The sequence below is a fragment of the Rhineura floridana genome, chromosome 7 (assembly GCF_030035675.1).
Source record: "Rhineura floridana isolate rRhiFlo1 chromosome 7, rRhiFlo1.hap2, whole genome shotgun sequence".
NCBI lineage: Eukaryota > Metazoa > Chordata > Lepidosauria > Squamata > Rhineuridae > Rhineura > Rhineura floridana.
Genome location: NC_084486.1, coordinates 84,130 through 106,015, shown reverse-complemented (window position 1 = coordinate 106,015; position 21,886 = coordinate 84,130). Strand labels below are relative to the sequence as shown.

Genomic DNA, 21,886 nt, shown 5'->3' with positions numbered 1-21,886 from the left:
GGAGGCTATATGTGTGAGACTGTAGAACAGGCTTGGGGAGCCAAATGTAGCCCCTCTATAACTCTCTATTTGCCCCTTGGTACTCTGCCTAGGCTAGAACCACCCCCTCCCCATATCACACCCTTCATCACTTCAGATCCACATTTTCTTACATACTTTTGCCTGGCTAGAGTGTGTCTTAACATGTGGTGATATCTCTTGCCTGGATAGTAGAGGCATGTGTGAGGGGGTGTAGAAATCTGACTTTTGTATAGCTGTAATGTAGCATCCTGTACAGAGCTAAGAGTTGCATCCATTGCTCTGATCAATTTTGCGTCTCGCCCTGCACATCACTTGCTGGTAACCCTCAGAAGAATTCATATGAGGAAATGATGCCCTTGGACTGAAAAAGGTTCACTCCCCCTGCTGCCGAACAGGTTTACTGCTTACATGGCATGACTCCAGACAGATGCCTTAACTTATTATCTCCATGCTTTTGGTGCATGAGTAAATTCATAAAAACCTCCAATGGAATTTCCTTGTCCATTTGAGAAGTAAATACACTGGATTATATCTTCCCTGATAGGAAGGGAAAAGCAAACTTCATAGAGACTATAATAAGTCAGCCTTTCCCAACCTTTGGATCAGCCCTTTGGGAAGCCCCCGCCGCCATCTTGGTTGATGGCAGGCATGCTTGTGCAGTGCACATGTTATTCACATGAAGTGTCGGGAAGAGGTAGGTAGGGCATGTGGGTGGGCACTGCGGGCCTGGGGCTGGCTGGCTGGCTGGTGCCCAAGGGCCCAGTCGTGCCTGGTGCCGGCCCTGATTGTGCAAGACCTGCCTAGAGAGAACAGTGCTTTAAATAACCTGACGAATCCTTGTCTGGTTTTTTAGTCCATGATTATGACTTCTCTTGGGATCTGATATGCTTTATGAAGAAAGCAAGCCAGGAACAGTAAGCCTTGTATAACTAGCAGATTTCTATGCTTCTGTTTCTGCTACTGAAATTCTTGTGTCATAAAGATATATTATGAACAGTACATGATACCTGTTTTTCATTTTATATACTTGCTTTATGTTGGTCTTGTGAGAAGACATGTCTAATGTATTTAAGACTCTTCACTATTACACTACTGACATTCAGTTCAATATTTCTAGGTTCTCTAAGAGCTCCCACCACTTCTGGAGCACCTGCTTCAACATCTGGAACATTAGTTCCTCCTGGACAACAGGCCTATAGTCAGTTTGGACAAGGAGATGTACGCAATGGGATTCCTGCATCTACAGTTCCATTGCAAAGGTAATTATGAAAACAACCATCAGACTCTGAACGTATCATCAAATTTTGAGGGACAGAACACTTATCCACCCGTTGTAGGGCAAAACTGTGTTCTCGGCTTGTTACACAAAGAAGTTGTTGGGCAGACTTTTAACAGCTAGCAGATGTAGGCTAACTTTATTTCCTATGTATGTATACTCTTAATTAGGTATACTTTTATTTGCAGTGTTAATTGTCTTGGGAAGAGTGGTTAGCAATTTGAAATAAACAGCTTTCATAGTTTAAAATAGAAGAGTTGAACCAAGCAGAAGGGCTGCAGGAACATTGAGTTGTATCCAACGAAGTTGTCCTATTAGTACAAGGACCTTGCTTGTGCAACTGAATTTCTCCCTTCCCCTTGCACCCCCAAATCTGTTCTGGGATTCCACAAACCTCTGGAGCAGATTTGGGAGCATACGGAAAGTTCCATTGAGCAACCCAAAATCCTTGTGCTAATGGGGCAACTTGGTTGGATACAACTCTCGTGGTGTCCCTTAAAGTGTTTCTATTTTCAGGATTTTTTTAAAGTGTTTGAAAAGGCACGAAAAGGTTAGGTGAGGAGAGGGAATACATCACATTACCTTAGTGAAACCACCAAAGTATGGCAGAACATGCACATCTGAGCGGAGATGTCTGTCAGCACTCTAATGCTCTCAATAGGATGCATGCTTGAGTGCACATTCAAATAGACATTCTGGTGCAACTAGAGTTGCAGTAAAGCTTTAGAACAAGGGTGGGCAAAACATCCATCTTAATCACCAATTGATCCACAGATGAATTGTGAGGGTTTGGGGACTGCCCTGTTTCAGCAATAGGGCCAAGATGCAGTTCGGCATCACACCTAATACATCAGCAGGGAGTGAGCATTTACTGGGTATACAGGCTGTTGCTTGAGCAATCAGGCTGTGCCTTCCTTCCTTCTGCAGAGCAGGAGCTCTGCCTCCACTGCTTTTGCTTCATGTTGTTGCAAAATGTTTCATTTTTATAGCCTCTCTGTAGGTATGAGTGTGCACATTTTGAACTTTTTCATTTTTCTTACAAAAATGTTTTTATTTCAGTAAAACCAAAATATAACACCATACTGGAAGACAATAAAAATAAAAAGGGAGAAAGGTAATGGACGTCCAAAAATTAAATTCGAAGGAAGTAAACATGCATTACCATACTGTGTGTTGCTTCAAAACAAAGCAGCCACATTTTGAATTTTCAAGTTCCTCAGAGACCTTCGGAGCAGGATAACAGCAGCATGGTCACTAAGGTAGAGCTGCCCCACTCTTGTCCCCTTCCCTTAGAATAGAGATTGCGAGTTTTCCTCCCAGGTGACAGCTGCAACAGGAGGGTGTGGAGCCAGCAGAAGGGGAATTGGACAGATTCACCTTTGGTTTACAGCTAGAGTAGGAAAGTTGTGGTGTCTGAACTTGTGTTGGTATGATTGGCTCCTGTGCTGCAAAGGGGTTATAGACCCCTCCCATTCTGAAAACTGCATAGCCACCAGGGGAACCTTCATCACCTCTGTCCCAGACTGAGCATGAGTAATAATAGCAAAGCGGCTCATTTAACAAAGAACCATTTTTATTGTTCCCTTCCCAGACCTTCTGCTTCTCAACAGTTCATTCCTGGCCCTGCACCCACTCCTATTACCCAGCCAGCTACTTTCCAGCAATATGGGCCACCTCCAACGAGCACACAGCAGCTGACCAATCATATGGCAGGAATGCAGATAGGCAGTGTTTCAGCCTCTGTTCCTGCCCCAGCTGGACTGGGCTATGGTGAGTTACTAGAACATTTGAATGCTTCTTCCATAGACTGATTTGTTTTGGAGTTCCTTTGGGAAGGATCTTTCTTCCACACTGCTAAAGGCACAATTATTTCCTTTTTTTGCGAGTACTATAAAATATAATAAAGCAATTGGATCTCAGAGTAGCATAATATATATATATATAATTACTTCAAGATATTAAGTAAGGAAAACGTCCAACCGTCAAAATTAACTATGGATATCCAGTATTTGTCATACTCAGAGTAGACCTACTGAAATCAATGGACATCTTCCCATGTAATCCACAGTATTCATATTAAAAAAAAAAACCTCAGACAGGTGCAGAGATAGTTCATTAAGATGCACATTGTTTTTATAATGTTTAACCTGTCTTTCATCTCCAGTAAAATTAAACCTTCAGTAACAGAATTGCAACTTTTATATATGAAACCTAACCTAAATTAATATTATGTATGTAATAAAAGGTAATTTGGTGCTGAAATGTATTTATAAAATCGAATCTCCTTCCTTTACTGTGGGGTATGTTACAGTTCTGGAATTAAGACAAAGAACAATAAAAACAATTCACTGTATTATATCAGTAGAATGCAATGCAACTTAAAGCAGCTGAAGATTTATTTATTAGATTTAAAAAGCAATGGGAATGCTAAAAGCAGAGACTTGTATTAATAAAAAAGGTATTTGTTTCTGAAAAGACAGTCAACTTCACATCAGACATCCCTGCTTGAGAAAAGAAAATCCATATATAGGACATAACCACTGAAAAGACTCTACCCCTCAGATAGGCTTCTGAAAATGGTCATAACGTTTAACGTGACCTCATACGCGGAGGGAAATGCATAATACATGCCGTTTATTTTCTGAATATTTTCAAATTGGATTAAAAATGCAAGTTTTGGAGACTTAGAACTTGACAAATAATAAATGCTTAAGGCACAATTCAGCATATGAATGTTCCATTTAATTTAATGGGAGTATTATGCATATGCTTCAGTCTCTCCCATTGAAAATTAGATGTTTTTAATGTTTATATAGCTCTTTTCCTAAAAGCTGAGGTGTTCTATGAAAATGTTAAATCAGTAATGCCTTCCAAACACCTTGTAAGCAAAGGATGACATGTGTTTATTCATTTTGTTAAAAAGCCAAAACATCCATTGTTTAAAGCTTACAATATGTGGTTGGAAAAACTAAAAACATATTGTAAATAGGATATAAGTATGGGAACAGACATTCAAAGATTTGGGCATAGATCGCTGGAATATTTCAGACTGTCAAATTTTGTACAGTATGCATGGAAAATTACTGTGAAATGTTTGTCCAGCATTACATTATTTCACAGAATCTACATAAAAGTCATAAGAACATAAGAAGAGCCTGCTGGATCAGGCCAGTGGCCCATCTAGTCCAGCATCCTGTTCTCACAGTGGCCAACCAGGTGCCTGGGGGAAGCCCGCAAGCAGGACCCGAGTGCAAGAACACTCTCCCCTCCTGAGGCTTCCGGCAACTGGTTTTCAGAAGCATGCTGCCTCTGACTAGGGTGGCAGAGCACAGCCATCATGGCTAGTAGCCATTGATAGCCCTGTCCTCCATGAATTTGTCTAATCTTCTTTTAAAGCCGTCCAAGCTGGTGGCCATTACTGCATCTTGTGGGAGCAAATTCCATAGTTTAACTATGCGCTGAGTAAAGAAGTACTTCCTTTTGTCTGTCCTGAATCTTCCAACATTCAGCTTCTTTGAATGTCCACGAGTTCTAGTATTATGAGAGAGGGAGAAGAACTTTTCTCTATCCACTTTCTCAATGCCATGCATAATTTTATACACTTCTATCATGTCTCCTCTGACCCGCCTTTTCTCTAAACTAAAAAGCCCCAAATGCTGCAACCTTTCCTCGTAAGGGAGTCGCTCCATCCCCTTGATCATTCTGGTTGCCCACTTCTGAACCTTTTCCAACTCTATAATATCCTTTTTGAGATGAGGCGACCAGAACTGTACACAGTATTCCAAATGCGGCTGCACCATAGATTTATACAACGGCATTATGATATCAGCTGTTTTATTTTCAATACCTTTCCTAATTATCGCTAGCATGGAATTTGCCTTTTTCACAGCTGCCGCACACTGGGTCGACATTTTCATCGTGCTGTCCACTACAACCCCGAGGTCTCTCTCCTGGTCGGTCACCGCCAGTTCAGACCCCATGAGCGTATATGTGAAATTAAGATTTTTTGCTCCAATATGCATAATTTTACACTTGTTTATATTGAATTGCATTTGCCGTTTTTCTGCCCATTCACTCAGTTTGGAGAGGTCTTTTTGGAGCTCTTCGCAATCCCTTTTTGTTTTAACAACCCTGAACAATTTAGTGTCGTCAGCAAACTTGGCCACTTCACTGCTCACTCCTAATTCTAGGTCATTAATGAACAAGTTGAAAAGTACAGGTCCCAATACCGATCCTTGAGGGACTCCACTTTCTACAGCCCTCCATTGGGAGAACTGTCCGTTTATTCCTACTCTCTACTTTCTGCTTCTTAACCAATTTCTTATCCACAAGAGGACCTCTCCTCTTATTCCATGACTGCCAAGCTTCCTCAGAAGCCTTTGGTGAGGTACCTTGTCAAACGCTTTTTGAAAGTCTAAGTACACTATGTCCACTGGATCACCTCTATCTATATGCTTGTTGACACTCTCAAAGAATTCTAATAGGTTACTGAGACAGGACTTTCCCTTGCAGAAGCCATGCTGGCTCTGCTTCAGCAAGGCTTGTTCTTCTATGTGCTTAGTTAATCTAGCTTTAATCATACTTTCTACCAGTTTTCCAGGGACAGGAGTTAAGCTAACTGGCCTGTAATTTCCGGGATCCCCTCTGGATCCCTTTTTGAAGATTAGCGTTACATTTGCCACTTTCCAGTCCTCAGGCACGGAGGAGGACCCAAGAGACAAGTTACATATTTTAGTTAGCAGATCAGCAATTTCACATTTGAGTCCTTTGAGAACTCTCGGGTGGATGCCATCCGGGCCCGGTGATTTGTCAGTTTTTATATTGTCCATTAAGCTTAGAACTTCCTCTCTCGTTACCACTATTTGTCTCAGTTCCTCAGAATCCCTTCCTGCAAATGTTAGTTCAGGTTCAGGGATCTGCCCTATATCTTCCACTGTGAAGACCGATGCAAAGAATTCATTTAGCTTCTCTGCAATCTTCTTATCGTTCTTTAGTACACCTTTGACTTCCTTATCATCCAAGGGTCCAATTGTCTCCTGCTTTGAATGTATTTATAGAATTTTTTGTTGTTGGTTTTTATGTTCTTAGCAATGTGCTCCTCAAATTCTTTTTTAGCATCCCTTATTGTCTTCTTGCATTTCTTTTGCCAGAGTTTGTGTTCTTTTTTATTTTCTTCATTTGGACAAGACTTCCATTTTTTTGAAGGAAGACTTTTTGCCTCTAAGAGCTTCCTTGACTTTGCTCGTTAACCATGCTGGCATCTTCTTGGCCCTGGCGGTACCTTTTCTGATCTGCGATATGCACTCCAGTTGAGCTTCTAATATAGTCAATCTTGCTTGAAAGTAAAAGGCTATTTCTCTCCTTCCTCACCTACCCCCTTTTTGCTGGTAAACTTGCCTGGGGATTACAGAATTCTGAAATAGAGTATCTTTAATTATTCTTACAAAAATATACTACTAAGCATCCCTCCCTGACTGGCTTAATCTAGGCTGTTTTGACAACATCACTGCTCCCTTGGCAGTGGAGGATCTGCTTTCATGAGTGTACTGCTTGCACTGAGTTTAGAGCTCATTAGGTTGGCATTGCCACCACTCCAGCAGCTTAGTCTAGTGCAGGCTGGGCAGTGGGAGAAGGTGCTACAGAACGAGCTTTCTGCCTTAACACTTCATCATGCTCTCACTTCCATTCTATTCTTAAAACTGAATATTTTAATCAGCAGCTCTTTAAAACAGCTTTCCTAGCATAGGATATCACAAGGTCCAATCGCCAATATAAAATGTCAGTACAGGTGATCATAAAAGTGAAGGTAGCTGTTAAGATCTGCTTGTTACCAAGTGTCTCAGTTTTGGTTCTCTCTCCACCTTGAAATTATTTGATATCCATATTTCAGAACAGAGTGAGAGGTTAGTGAAGGTATTTACTTATGTATGCTGGAAGAACAACACTTTTACAAAGCAAGGTGTGACCATATTTCACTTCCACTCCTCAGGTCCCCCAACATCAGTTCCACCTGCCTCAGGAAGTTTTTCTGCGACTGGATCTGGGCAATATGTGCCCTATTCAAGCCAAGGACCACCACCACCTAATGTGCCCCATGGATTGCCTCCTACCACCTTGTCTCAGGGTCTTCCTGTGGCACAACCTGCTATTTCTGGTCCTCCATCAGCCCTGCACTTTCCCCATCAAGCTCCTAGGTTTGCCCCACCACCTACATCCGCTGGAGTTGGAGCTTCCAATTTCCCTCCTGCTACAGGAGTTTCAAGGCCTCCCCCAATGCAGGGTACACCATTACCTGGACAAGCAGCTACTGGGCCACTTACTTCCCAACCAAACCATGTGACCTCACCACCGCCTCAGCCAGCTCTAGCAGGGCCACCTGCTGCACCACCAATGACAGGCTTGCAGGGACCACCTCCCAGCCATCCTTCCCAACCAGGATATGCACTGCAGCAGAATGGTATGTTTAGTGCATTGGGGTGAAGGGTGAGTAAAAGTCTGCAGGATTTTTCTTGTTAGTAATAACAGACGGCTGCACTAATTTGTAGTGAACTCTTTAAAATACATTGAATTCAATGAAAATGAACATCCTGCAGATAACTGAACTGTGTATTTTCTCCAGAAACCTTTCATATTACGTTGTAAAGTAGGTGTGGCCAATATGGTGCCTTCCAGATAATGTGAGACTACAACTCTCCTCGTAACTGACCGTTGGCCATGCTGGCTGAGGTTGATGGGAGTTGGAGTCCAACAATATTTAGCAGACACCACCCCTCATATAAAGGATGGTCCTGATTCCAGGTATTGCAGCAAGTAGATTTTATTCTGTAACTTTTTAAACAAATGTATGTTTCCTGTAGCTCTTAAAACTTAAATATAAAGGTGTGGCTTGGCTTGTTAATCAGCTACTGCTTTTTCCTATATTCACCTAATGGTTACTTCCAAAGTTAAGTTTGCTTTGTTTCCTAGCCCAATGAACAGTGGGTCAGAAAGGGGCATGTAGCTTTTATAATGACTGTTTGTTCCTCTCTTGGAAGGACCCCCCTCTCCCTCTCTTTTACCAAGAATAATACTGTTTCTGGATTTCTTGGTATTCTAAATTGGATTGTTAATTCTTGTGGTTGCCAAACCCCATTAGTTCTGTGTACGAAATTTCTAAAGAAGGAATGCAAAATCTGCCAGCAAAGATACAAAATGAAGTATAGGTTGGATCTAGAGAAAGTCATAGTGTTAGTCCCATTAAGTTAGCCATGACTAACTTATCCCATCGATTTCAGTGAGACTAAAGTGGGAATACCATTCTTTGGATCCAACCCAGTGACTCATAACTCTGGTTGCATTTCTAGTTGTTGTTCTCCATTGAGTTATTTAGAATATACTAGTATTTAGAAGGTGTTGGAGCACTATGAAGACCCGAGACAGATTATGGGGGAAGGGGTGTCTTTCCAAGCTGTTTTCATTCCTTACTTGACGCTACAGTCCTGAAAAGCCTTTCGGCAGATACGTTGTCAAATATCTTGAAATTGGTTTTCATTCTTGGTAATATATTTTGTTCAAATCACAACTTGCAATTTCTACCATCGTAGATTAATTTATATTGGAAAGTGGTTATATGTGTTTATGGATGATGTTTACTCTCAAAGATGGATTAATTTTAATTCTATCGAATATTTAAGTCTAGTATAAATATTTTTCAGGGTCCTTTGGGCAGAGTAGAGGTGTGCAGCCAAACTATGGGCCAGCTTACCCTGGGCCAGCAAATTATGGGAGTCAGCAAGGACCACCACCACCTCCAAAACGTCTAGATCCAGACTCCATTCCCAGCCCAGTAAGTTATTTGTATCAATTTCAGAATTGAATATCCTATTCTAGAAAGTGATTCTGAAGATAAAAACATGCCTCTTTGTCGCTTTTCTCTTGTTTCATTCATCCTCTTTTTCAATATAACAAGGGCAACGTTTACATGCCGCTGTTATTGGCAATCCTGACCATCCCCAGGCATGTGGTTATATAGACCAATGTAGGGTGTCCGTTGGATTATTTTAGGATAGTAATTGCCACAAGTCCTGTGATTACACCATCTGAAAAAGGATCACAGGAATTACCGTGGACTGTTCTATTTCTGGCTGTCTGGTTCCTATCTTTGTCCACATGAATGGCCTCAGTTGGGGTTCGCTCATGTTAGTAAATAAATAGTTTGAATTATTTCTTTGAACGTGTGAAATATGGTTCAGTAATGTAACTTGGTTCATGGCTGGCTATTATGCCACTTCTTGAAGTGAAGTAGAATGGTGATTTGTTTTCTATAACAACTCTGGCTAGTGTAACGGCATGTTGTACAAAAACAAAGGAGCAGCACAAGCTTCACAATGCAATCTGGATCCATGACTAGCTCCATATAATTAAGGGGGCTCTGGACCTCCATCCCTGAGTGCTGCATGGCATGACAGCAGACCTTTTGAAACTCAAGATTTCCAAAAGCAGTTTGTTACATGGTGCTAAGATCAGATGTTTAAGTGAGAAATTCAGCTTGACATGCCCATGGGTGCATCTACAGTAGTTCCTTGCCAGCCAATGAATATAGGACTTGGATAAATCCTGGTGTAAAAACATGAGATTTGTTTGAAGTTTTATGTATTGAAGCTCATGTATGTCAGTTTCAGGGAACACTCCAGCCATATATCCAGTTGTACAGAGAGTTGACTTGCTTTAGATTTGGGTGTGCTAGTCTTGTCCTCTAAGTTCCAGTGGGGTTTTATGAACCCATTGTTCCAAAGCCCATTATTTCAAGTGGTGGCGGCAGCTGTTTCATCAGAGTAGCTCTTTTATGTCCAGCTTTGTGCTCTCATGCTAACTTACCTTTGTTGAAGATGGAGATATGCTGTAAAACTGCATCTGCAACGTGGAAAACTTTTGAGATGTATTAGTAACTTTGCTTTCCTTCTGTGCTCTACCTTTAAATCTCGTAGGAGTTGTATCCATTGCAGCATGTTCTTGAGCCTGTAATTCTTGAGAGTTGAACTTAAACATGGGAGCTGTCACCTTGGTCAAGATAGTGTTCAGTTTAAGTACACTTCCAATGGGAGCGCAAAATGTGGAAGTAACCTGTACAACTGAAGCAGATAATGTTGTTTCACCTCTTGTTGCATGAACTGTTGTCCATTATGCATATATCTAACAGTGATGGAAATAGGACAGATGGGAGTAACACTGCTTGTTACTTTTGTTTTACTCTTCTCTCTTTTTCCCTTTTTGTGGCAATTTTCCTTTTTTCTTTTTTAAAACAAAAAAGCAACTCAATGAGCTGCCACCTCAGCAGAAACCCAGACACAGAATAGATCCAGATGCAATTCCTAGCCCAGTAAGTGCAGTGTCTCTCTGTCTGCTATTGTCTGCATGCTGGTGGTGCTTGTGTGTGTCTGCAAAGTAATCTTTCCCCTTGCTAACAACCCCCTGGTGTTAGTCCTTCATCTTTATCTTGCCCCTGTCTTTCTGCTCACATTACAACAAATAGAGTAAAACGTTAACTTTGAAATCCTCTTCGCATCACAAATCAAGGGGCAATAGAAGCTTGGCATTACAAAAGATAATGAAGTGGTCTTCCCTTCGTGAAATGTACTCATGAATATTACCTATGAATATTTGTCAATTTTGCACCCTGAATTAAGAATTCAGCATTAAATCCAGCTTAATCACCTAGAAACTCCTATTGCGTCAGGTGCTTCTGAGGTGAATAGTGTGGTGTTTTTATCCATAAGCCCCATTGAAATAAGAGGGAATTATAAGTTCCCAGTATATTTGTGCATAACCTGTATAATATACACACACAGCTTATTCCTGGACAGAATTCTGACGTGATCGATTTAGGTCAATTTTTTTACATGTTTTAAAAAAACTGAAGCTTTAATTTTTAGTGAGGTACAGCAGTCATTCTTTTAATGTTTCCTCCTAATACAACAAATTCATATGTGAATATTTGAATGAAAATTGAGATGATAAATACATTGAATTTTCTGCTGAAATGCATCACTTAAGCAGCAGTTCATTTCATGTGAATTGCTTATGAAAGATATTCTATCACAATATTATTTCTGTAAAATGCAAAATGTGTTGATTTGCAATTCTTCTTAATGTGGCTTGTCTATTTCCCCTGTGTTTTGTCTTGGGAACAGGCTGAACTTGGTCACTATGCTAAAGTCTCAGCAGTGGTGTTACCAACTTCAGTTAGTTTGTAGAGTTGAAACAGTATCTTCTCGGCATGGTCACTCATCCTTATTACACAGTCTCTTTATTGATGTGTTTCAGATCCAAGTGTAAGGTTATTAGTGCTCTTGTCGTAGGAGGCATGCTAGTAAAGAAATAAAGATATGAAGGAAGGAGTAGGTTGAACGTTCTGGTAGGAAAGTGAAGTAGAATTCCATGCTAGCACACAGAAATGGATTGCCAGAGAGCATTACCTTTTCTATACCATTTTTTGGGAAACAAGTAAATATTTGTAATGCAAGAGGTGGAAAGTAGTTTCATAGAATACTGCATTATAATTTAGCTTGCTTTGCTCTTGTATGTTGAAGGGTTGAAAGCAGGACTATCCAGGACTTAAAAATGTGTGGCTTCTCCTTAGGTTAAAATCCATTGACAACTGCTATGATTAACTAACAGTTGTTTAATGCCACCATTATTAGCCTTGAACAAAATTAAGTAGTATGAATAGCAACCTGAGAAGATTACAGTCTGAGCTTGAAGGGACAAAAGTGAGGGCTAATGCCTAGTAAGGGAATAGTATGGGTGGATCTGAAAGGGCTTTGCAAAAGTGAGTTTTAGGGGAAGCAATTTGCCAAAGGCTATGTTGGCTTGACAAATGTGGGGATTCATTTCCAGGCATTGGGATTAGCAGGTTCAAATTGCACAGAATGGACATAGTAAGAAGAGTAGAGATGTAAAATTTCCGGAAATTTTGAAGCCATTGAAAACAAATGGTTGTTTTTTTTTTTCATTTTGGGGGAGGGGAAACCGATTTTTTTTGAAAAATTGAAAAAATGCAATATTAGCACTTTTTACAGATTAAAAGTCACTTTGTTACTTCAGGAACATAAAATGTATTTATGTACAAGTTGGTTTGGCATAAAATTATCACATTTGGTATATAAAAATACTTTTTATTCAAACAATTATTACAAATGAAGTATTAGTTCCCCTCTGTTCAGCACTGGTTAGGCCTCATCTTGAGTACTGCGTCCAGCAGAGCTGCCCCTAGGCACTGGGAAGTGGGGCAGTTGCCCTGGGCCCCACGCTTTGGGGGCCCCCTGCGCTTGGCAATCTGCTCACCAGCCAGCTCCTCCCTCCCTGCCTGCTCGCCTTTCCCACGCCAGGCAGGGCGCAGCACTCGCTTGCTCTCTTTCTCTCTGCCCGGGACGGGCTAGTTCGCTTGCCTGCCTGCCATGCCGAAGCTGCCGCCGCCACCACCACTCCTGCTGTGGTCAGCGAGCGGTGGCCGCCCCGGGGACAGCGAGCTGGGCCGGCAGTTGTAGGACTGGTGCCTGCGCACCTACGGCGACTTGGCCAAGACCAAGATGGTGACCCGAGCAAATGTGGGGGCCCCCCAACTGTGCTTTTGCCCTGGGCCCCACACATGCTAAGGGAGGGCCTGGCGTCCAGTTCTGGTCTCCGCAGACAAACTGGATGCAGACAAACAGGTTCAGAGGAGGGGAACAAATTTGATCAGGGGTCTGGAAACAAAGACCTATGAGGAGAGACTGAAAGAACTGGGCATATTTAGCCTGGAGAAGAGAAGACTGAGGGGAGATATGAAAGCACTCTTCAAGTACATGAAATGTTGTCACACAGAGGAGGGCTGGGATCTCTTCTCGATCGTCCCAGAGTGTAGGACATGGAATAATGGGCTCAAGTTGCAGGAAGCCAGATTTTGACTGAACATCAGGAAAAACTTCCTAACTGTTAGAGCAGTATGACAATGGAACCAATTCCCTAGAGAGGTAGTGGGCTCTCTGACACTGGAGACATCCAAGAGGCAGCTGGACAGCCATCTGTCGGGAATGCTTTGATTTGGATTCCTGCATTGAGCAGGGGGTTGGGCTTGATATCCTTATAGGCCCCTTCCAACTCTACGATTCTAGGTAATCGAATTTACTTTTTAAAATTTTTACTTTTTTTTGTAACAAATAGAGCTACAAGCTTCTGAACTGTAAGGAACACCTGAATTGTAAGGAACCTCTTTCATTTTGGTAGTTTATGAGGAGCAGGCAAAAAACAATTAAAAAACACACATCAACATTAATAACAAAGAAAATTATGTCTCCCCAAGTCCTCCACAGTGTGACATAAAGCACCCATTCCAGTAAAAAGAACTGAGAAAAAGGGGGGGGGGGCCAATATTCAGTGAAACATTTTATTCACCATGCTAAAATAAAACATTCCATAATCCTTTTCCCCCCCAATTTTTCCATTTTTTTGGAAAAAACCCAAAAAGGCTTAGAGGAAAATAAGTCCCCCCCCCCGAGTTTTTCTGGGCCTTCACATCTCTAAAGAAGAGAAAGGGGAGAACAGTGGTGGGGGGTATATAGCTCAACCTTTTCCCTGCATGTAACTTTTTAGGTAGATTTTTTGTTTGTTTGGAGAATCATTTCATCATGTGACTCCCACGAGCTGTCTGAACCCTCATACAAGTTTTGTCATCTCGGTGGAAACTAAGTATCAGGTATTAAATATGCTACTGTATCAGTTTTGTCTCGTTTATCCTCTAACCTGAAACTCCTTGGGGGGGGGGGAAGGCAGGGGAAGGGAAACGACAGTTCTGCAAAACTGCTGCTGTAGTGCTTACAAAAGAAATTTTCAGGCATAGCTAAGTGTGCAGTTTGCAACAAACGTTGATCAGCAGTGAACAGGAACTTCCTTGGGTGTTGGATTTTTAGATTAGTGGATATCATATCTAGGAATGTAGGCTTTAACATGCTAGTCACACTTGCACTATCTTTGAATGGGCTAGTCACTTAATTCCCCAAACCCAGTAAAAACAAATTGATAGAATTAAATCATATGTAGTTTTCTATTTTTTGATTGATTGCAAATCCTGTTTGGCAATAGCCAAACTTGTAAATTCTTTTATCCCAGTTTTTGCATAGCATCCACTGTACCATTAACTTGCTGCTTCCTGTTTTAGATCCAGGTAATTGAAGATGACAGGAATAATCGTGGGTCAGAGCCATTTGTCACAGGAGTCCATGGGCAAGTCCCACCCCTTGTCACTACCAATTTCTTGGTCAAAGATCAAGGTAAAATGTTCATCTGATCAAAGATTTTCCAGAAGAATAGCCATATTAGTCTCTTGTGGTAAAGACTACCAACAGTTCTGTGGCACCTTTAAGTCTAGAAAATTTATTGTGGCATACACTTTCATGGGCTACGGTCAAAGATGAGTGCCAGTCCTTGTCAAAAAAGAAAGCAGCATGGCTCTTTGACATAGACACTGTGATCACATAAATTCAGGTAATACTTGGAAGCACTGGTTTCATTTATGTTCTGAACAATTAACCAAGCATGAACACAACAAACAATAAGAAATGTGTCAGAGCTGTAAAAGTGTAACATAGATACAGGAACTATGTTACAGCTAAGCAGATCTTGGTCTGATCAGTGCCTGGATGCAAGAATGCCTGAGAACCCTGTATGTGGCCTCTTGAGTTATGAAATAAAGGCCAATTATAAATTAAACTAAAAAAATAAGATTAAGCCAGAGATTTCTGAGATTCAGCCACAGTGTTTAAAAACAGCAGCTTGGACTGGCTCCTTGACTTACAAGGAAAGTTTTAATTTCTGAAGTTGTATAGAACCTTTTGTTACTCTTCTAAAATTAGGTTATTATGGCATGAGCTTTCATAGAAATCATAGATTTTATTGGGTCAAGTATTAAACTTAGGTGAATATGAGTATTTGCTTTCTTAGTTGTCTATTATATATTTGTTTATAAGTAGGGATGTTAATGCTACTTGAGTCTTTAAACCTGTACATTTGCTGGGTTTTTTGTAAGAAGAAAGAATGTCACCCAAGAATGGACTGGTTATAATTGCTCTTTAGAATTGATTTTGGCAATCTGTAAAGCTGCCCAACCAATGTATTGCTAGCATTTAGTTTTACACATCCCGTTGTTTTTAGGGTGGTGAAACCTGAAGTGCCCATCTCCATCATTTAGGTGTTCTCCCCCCCCCCCAGGTCAGGTTTGTTTATTTATTTATTATATTTATAGCCCACTTTTTCTCCTAGGAGCTCAGTCTGGCATACATGCTTCTCCCCCTCCTAATTTAACCCCCACAGTGAGGTAGGTTAGGCTGAGAGGCAGTGACTGGCCCAAAGTTACCCAGTGTGCTTCATGGCTGAATGGGGATTTGAACCCTGGTCTCCCAGGTCCTAGTCCAACAATCTAATCACTACACCACATTGGCTCTCTTTGTTGGCGTCAACAGCTGCCACTCCAGACTTGTGTTTACCAGCTGGGCTCATATCCTGGTTTGCTTACAAGAAAAAATGTTGCTCAATATGACCTAGATGCTGCTCAGGAAAAAAAATCAGCTCTAGCTACCTTACCTACCTGTTTCCTGCTTAACTCCTCCTTTTTCTTATTTGGCTTACAAATAAGACTTACAACTCCCACTCACCACAGATCATTGGCCACGCTGGCTGGAGCTGATGGGAGTTGGGAGTCTCAGAACAACTGGAGGGCACCAGATTGGGGAAGGCTGTTACAGACTGCCTTTCCCCACGTATTTGGGGTTTTTGTTTCCCTATTCCCCAGGTTTTTTTCCTCTTAACTACATCCTTTCTAGAAGACAGCAAAATCTTTCCAGCTAACATTCCCAAAATCAGCTGTTTGTATCACTGTCCAACGTTCCAATTTTTTAAATTTTTTAAATTTTTTGTACATGAAACAAATACATCGGTTTATGAAAGGTATAAAGTTTACAAGAAGTACATTTTGTAATGAAAAACCATAAGATATAACAAAGTAAAATAATCACAACCAAAAGTTACATTGGTGATGTTTTCATAACCTTAATGGTGCTGTAGCAATGTTGACATGAAATGATGCTTTTCAAAATAGAACAATTAACAATGAAGATGAAAGGAACCAAAATTAGCAACATTAGGAACCAGAATTAGCAACATTAGGAAGACAATTGAAATAAAGACTACTGAGAGCATTTTGTAATAATTATTGAGAACAAAACAAACTAATTCCAATTTTTGACACGTGTATGCATCAGTAAATAAAAGTAAAGTCACAAAACATATCTCCATGATGGGAATAACTTTGAGGCTTAGATGCAGCAAATTGCAAATGGTTTAAATTTCACATCACTATGATTTGTAATATTCTCTGGCTTTATCTTATTTTGTGTTTATGTGTATAGATGTTTATGTATTTTTCTATTTTATGTAAATCATTTGACATAGTTTTTATTGTACTTTTTTCTCTGTGTGTGTATGTATACATGGGGTATTTTTATTGTAAACCATTTTGAGATCTTTGGATAGTAAGCAGTCTATAAATGGAAATAATAAATAATAATGCTCAGGTAAAGGAATGGGGCTTTTCTGTCTCCTCCCCCTGCCCCCCCAGCTGATCCTAATCTCAGGGGATCTTTGGGGGAGCGGCGTGGGATGACATGGGGTCTGCAAGTAGAGGGAGGAGTTAGAAATTGTGGGCACCCTTGCTTCCTTGTATGAGTGGAAGTACCTTCTGTTCATGTGAGCATTCCTTTGGTTCCATCCTTTGGGTAACTCTGGGGTTATGTTTTGGCCAGCTCTTATTTTTCTGCAAACCTTCAAGCAGCCATTCTCATCCTGGTGGTCTTGAGGTGTTTTTAGCTGCAACTTCCATCAGCCCCTATCCAGCATGGCAAGTGATTAGGGACTGGAGGGCATCAGACTAGGAAAGGTTATTTCAGAGGGTAGTTTGAGTTACACAACTTGGACGAAGGCTGTGAAACCTCATGTCCTTACAGAACAGGTATACACATAGGAGTGTGTTCTTCCATGTGAACTTACCCATGTGCCATCCCAAGATTAGATGGATGGTGACTAGGAACAGCATTTTCTCTTATGTTGTGCCTCCTCACCTTCTGGAATGCTGATTCCAGGAATGTTTGCCTGGATTCTACTCTAATGCCTTTTTGGCCTGGGCGCAGGGCATTCTTTTTTTTAGGCATTATTCTCCAGCAGTTTTTATTACTTTGCCGCTTTTATTTGATATGTTCTAATTGTTTGGCTTATGATTTCATTTTTTTTAATGTGACTGTTAGCTACTCTGGTAGTAGTAAAATTGAAGAATTGGGTATAATTATGAGTTTGGTATTGATGTATATGTAGAGATTTGATTGCTTCTGTTTTTCAGGCAACGCAAGTCCCCGCTACATAAGGTGTACATCCTATAATATACCCTGCACTTCAGATATGGCTAAACAGTCACAAGTTCCTCTTGCTGCAGTTATAAAGCCATTGGCTGCACTTCCTACAGAAGAGGTGAGATAGATATCCCAAGTCTTTAGGCGAAATAGCGAATTTGTTAGTAGGTTCGATTTATTGTGTCAACTTGTCATGCATATCTAACATTGATATTTAATGAATCTATCCAAATATAAACACTCAAGTAAATGTTCAAAATTATTTGCCATGTAGTTTTTTGTGCTTGTGGTTATTAGCTGAACACTAACTAACTGGACTGGAATTCAAGCAGTTGTGTTATGAAGTCCCACAGGGTTCCATATTGGGTAGGGAACCTTTTCAGCCCAGTGGGCCGGATCCTTAGCATCCAAGCTGGACTTGGTCACTGCTTATTGGCACTGACTTCAAACCCCACTTTTGGCTGTAATTGGATCTTGCATTTGGCACCAAATTTTAAAGGTACCGAGTATAAGCCTTGGTTGCCAAGGAGCAATTGGGAGCACATTTCTCGACTCCTGATTGTTCCTTTGCAGCCATGTCTAACTGCCTCACACCTGACATCATGTATACTGCCCATCTATCCCCAACTCATAGAGAATGGCTGCAGATCTTGTTCCCAAAGGCCAGTGCTTTACTTTCTCCCATTGGAATGAATGAAAAACTGAACCAGGTGGTTTTCTGCATATCCCTGCCTTAGGGTATGTTAGAGTGTGACAGCAAAATGGAACCCATGAACTGACTTTTTTTATACAAGATAATTCTAGTCTGCTTCAGCCATTCAAAGCCTTATTTTGAGCCAAATAACTTTCAATGGAGAAATGAAAGTTGAATAGATCTTTCGCTTTCAGAAGCTGCTGTTAATGTAGTTCAATAGTTCCCTATCTCAGTCTGATAAACTGTTTTTAGAAGCTTGATGTTTATTGGGGGTAGGTGGAAAAGTCTTGTGATGGCCATCCAAAAGCCTTTTGATAGTTTCATGCAGAGCCTGGCTATGCAAGCCTTTTTAGATTTGGCAGGTGTCGCTTCCAGAGTTCAGGGACATGGCTGGCAGCTGTGCCATCCAGCTGTTAGGAGAAATAAGACACTCTAAATCAGTTAATGTTTAGAAGTATCCAGGAGAAGGGGTGTTGGAGTGAGACTAGCAAGACCCAACTTTAAGAATGGTTGAAATGTAGCACCTGTCCTTTAGAGATGTTTGCTCCTTAGTGCAGGGAGGCATTTGGAAGCCTTGAAAAATGGAACTTTTTGCCTTAAAGGCTACATTTATAGTCTCAGCAGTGGCAACACACTAAATATTTTTAGAAACGTAGGTATTGATTCTGATTTTCCAGTAAATACTGGGTCTGTATTTCTATCTCTTCAATGTAAGGTGCTCTTAACCAAACAGACTGTTTCAATAAGGAGCTTGTAAGCTTTTAGTTACAGTAAAAGTTATACTGAAGAATGAGTTTTCTTTTCTTGCGATTGGGAGCATTATGAGAGAAGATAAGGGATTTATCTTGATATAATCTTACACAGCTGATCTTGTATTACAGGACAGATGTAGGAAAAGGCTTGTTGCTTTGCTTTCATGAGCACTAGAGCAAAGTGCAAAGGCATGCTCCCAGATACCACCTGTTGAGGAGGAAAAAGGAAGTTACTTTAAATAGCCCCGATATTAAGATTTATTTTTTTTTCCAGGCTCCTCCTTATTTGGTAGAGCATGGAGAATCGGGTCCTATCCGGTGCAATAGGTGTAAGGCCTACATGTGCCCTTTTATGCAATTCATTGAAGGTGGAAGAAGATTTCAGTGCTGCTTCTGTAGTTGTGTCACCGAGGGTAAGTATTTTTCTGTTGTGCAGGATGAGGAGGGAGATGGTTCTATTTCAGCTGCAAAAAAGCACAAAGAAGGTAATCCAGTGGCATAACAAACTTCCAGAGTAGATTACTAGTACTTTAATGATGGTCCCATAATACTGTGGAAATAGACAGCTTTATGCATACGTGTTGACTTCTTGTGCAATTTTTCTAGCTTTTAATGGGGCATGCACAGATACTCTTAAGCTTAAGAGCAAATCTTCATGTTGGGCTTGCTTGTAGCATCAAGCCTTTAGATGAGGGGGGCATTCATCAGTTTTAGTACATCTGAAGATGGTCCCCACACTACTGCCATACCTGATTAGGTAGCAATGGCTGGTAGCAGACTATTCTTTCCATTATGTTCCTGTAGGAAGACAAAGATTGTGAGTATACACATAAAAAAATGTAGAATTCAGTAATGAATGCAAGCTTCAGCTTCCTGAGAATCCCTTCTTTCAAACATTAAAAAGCAAAATTCTGTTCCTTATGTTGAACAGATACATTTGAAAGCATGCTTAAGTAGGCCATAATTGCTGAAATCTCAAAAGCAAAAAAGGTAGCTGAATGAGCATATAAGTTGAAAGCAGGATTTCAGTGACCTGCACCGTTCCATACAGAAAACTTGCTGAATAAACTATAAATGTAAAAATACATATTGTGTGGTTTATCCAGTTTGTATCAGTAGTGCAATCTAGATTGCTTGGAGCTGATTTTTATGGATAAAACCCCTGAATGTGTCATTGTTGTATTCCTCTTAGCAGCTTATGTAGGAAGACAACAAATGCTACAGCCCTCAAGCAGCAGAGTAATTTGATCCATAAACTCCTTGATCAAGGCTAATTCTAAAGCTTGACCATTAGATAGCTTTGCATGTGTATAGATGTTTTCCATTAGTATTCTCTGATATAATTTCTTTTCTCAGAACTTAAGTATTTCTCATTTGGAAACAAATAGATATAACCTGAGAATCCTTTAATTAGGATTACATATACCCTAGTGCTCTTGGTACTAATTTCAGCACTTGGAAAGTAGAAATGTAGAATCCTGCTTTAAGGGTTGGTTCAGTTATTATAAGATTTCTTGCTCACACTGTATATCAAGGACCTCCCAACGTACTTGCTGTTATATACCGTATATAATGTATGAACTATGTAATTGGCTAGCTGCAGTATTCATTAACATGGAGCTGCTGTGGTTTTAGAGAATAATTGATAAAAACAGGAAATTAATGTATGAAACTGGTCCATATTTGGCTATATTGCAAGAAACTGGACCCAGGAGGTATTAGCTTACAAGTGGTGTTTTCGAAAATGTCCTGTTTGGTACCAGAGGTTGTTCTTACCACAGAAACATCATTAATCCACCTAGGAAATTACATGTATTTAAGCATCCCTCTTTTTCTCTCTTTCCCCTCTTCCCCACCACCCATTTTCCTTCTGTCCCCAGTGCCATCTCACTACTTCCAGCACTTGGATCACACGGGCAGGCGAGTGGACTACTATGATAGACCTGAGTTGTCATTGGGGTCCTATGAGTTCTTGGCAACAGTTGACTACTGCAAGGTATAATGACTTATAAGTCCAGTGCTATGCTAAGTAAATGTCACCCCTCCCCCATTGTTCAAAGTGGGCAGAATATATTTTTGCAGGTTTGTTTTTAAGAACCTTTATTCTGCCAAGGGAGAGAATATTTTCATGATTACTTTGTTGACCCACATAACATAAGTATTGTACCAGGTGACCATCAGATTCTTTCAAACTAGAAGATGAAGTGCAAATAGTAGTTGTCTGCTGTTGGACTCTCACCTCTTAAACTCTTTGCATATGTTGATTGCCATTAACAAGCTTAGGAAATCCTATCCAGGGTGTGAGTTGAGCAATGTTCACATCTATGTGTCTATTCCTAGTTCATTTGGTGATTTCCTTCCTTTATTTCCACTTCTAGCCTGTTCTAGAACAATAAAGCAAATGTAATATGTTGCATATAAATTTAATTGCTTGAAACAGCTAAAAACAGAAGTTTCTAAAAATTCAAAGTTTCCCCTCTTCTTATTCTCCAGCCACCCCAAATAGAAAGCTCTTAAAATACTTTGATGCTCATCCTTTGCGTTCTCAAGGAAAGAGAATTTAAATTTGTAGGAACATCATTGGGAGAGCAGCTTTGCAGTGCATAATATTGTGCATTCTCGCTTGGGGCATACATCCTACCAGTTTTTTTTTATAATTACCTCCTTTGTTGTGGTGTGGTGATGTCCCAGCTAAGTATCATGATGTGAATTTCTCCTATAGCTTATTGTG

General features: G+C 40.5%; 1 protein-coding gene across 7 annotated transcripts in view; it reads left to right on the top strand.

Annotated features, from left to right (window-relative positions):
* SEC24C (SEC24 homolog C, COPII coat complex component) overlaps window positions 1-21,886 on the top strand; it is a 64,270-nt gene that overhangs the window by 10,589 nt on the left and 31,795 nt on the right. For 5 of the 7 annotated variants that reach the window (XM_061634585.1, XM_061634586.1, XM_061634590.1 and 2 more), the window contains 9 exons: window positions 1,139-1,280; window positions 2,889-3,067; window positions 7,287-7,754; window positions 8,992-9,122; window positions 10,587-10,655; window positions 14,472-14,583; window positions 17,700-17,827; window positions 19,430-19,568; window positions 21,036-21,151. In XM_061634585.1, the coding sequence (XP_061490569.1) occupies window positions 1,139-1,280; window positions 2,889-3,067; window positions 7,287-7,754; window positions 8,992-9,122; window positions 10,587-10,655; window positions 14,472-14,583; window positions 17,700-17,827; window positions 19,430-19,568; window positions 21,036-21,151 (1,484 nt within the window). The remainder of the gene's footprint in view (window positions 1-1,138; window positions 1,281-2,888; window positions 3,068-7,286; window positions 7,755-8,991; window positions 9,123-10,586; window positions 10,656-14,471; window positions 14,584-17,699; window positions 17,828-19,429; window positions 19,569-21,035; window positions 21,152-21,886) is intronic. The other 2 variants (XM_061634589.1, XM_061634591.1) reach the window with 1 other exon arrangement.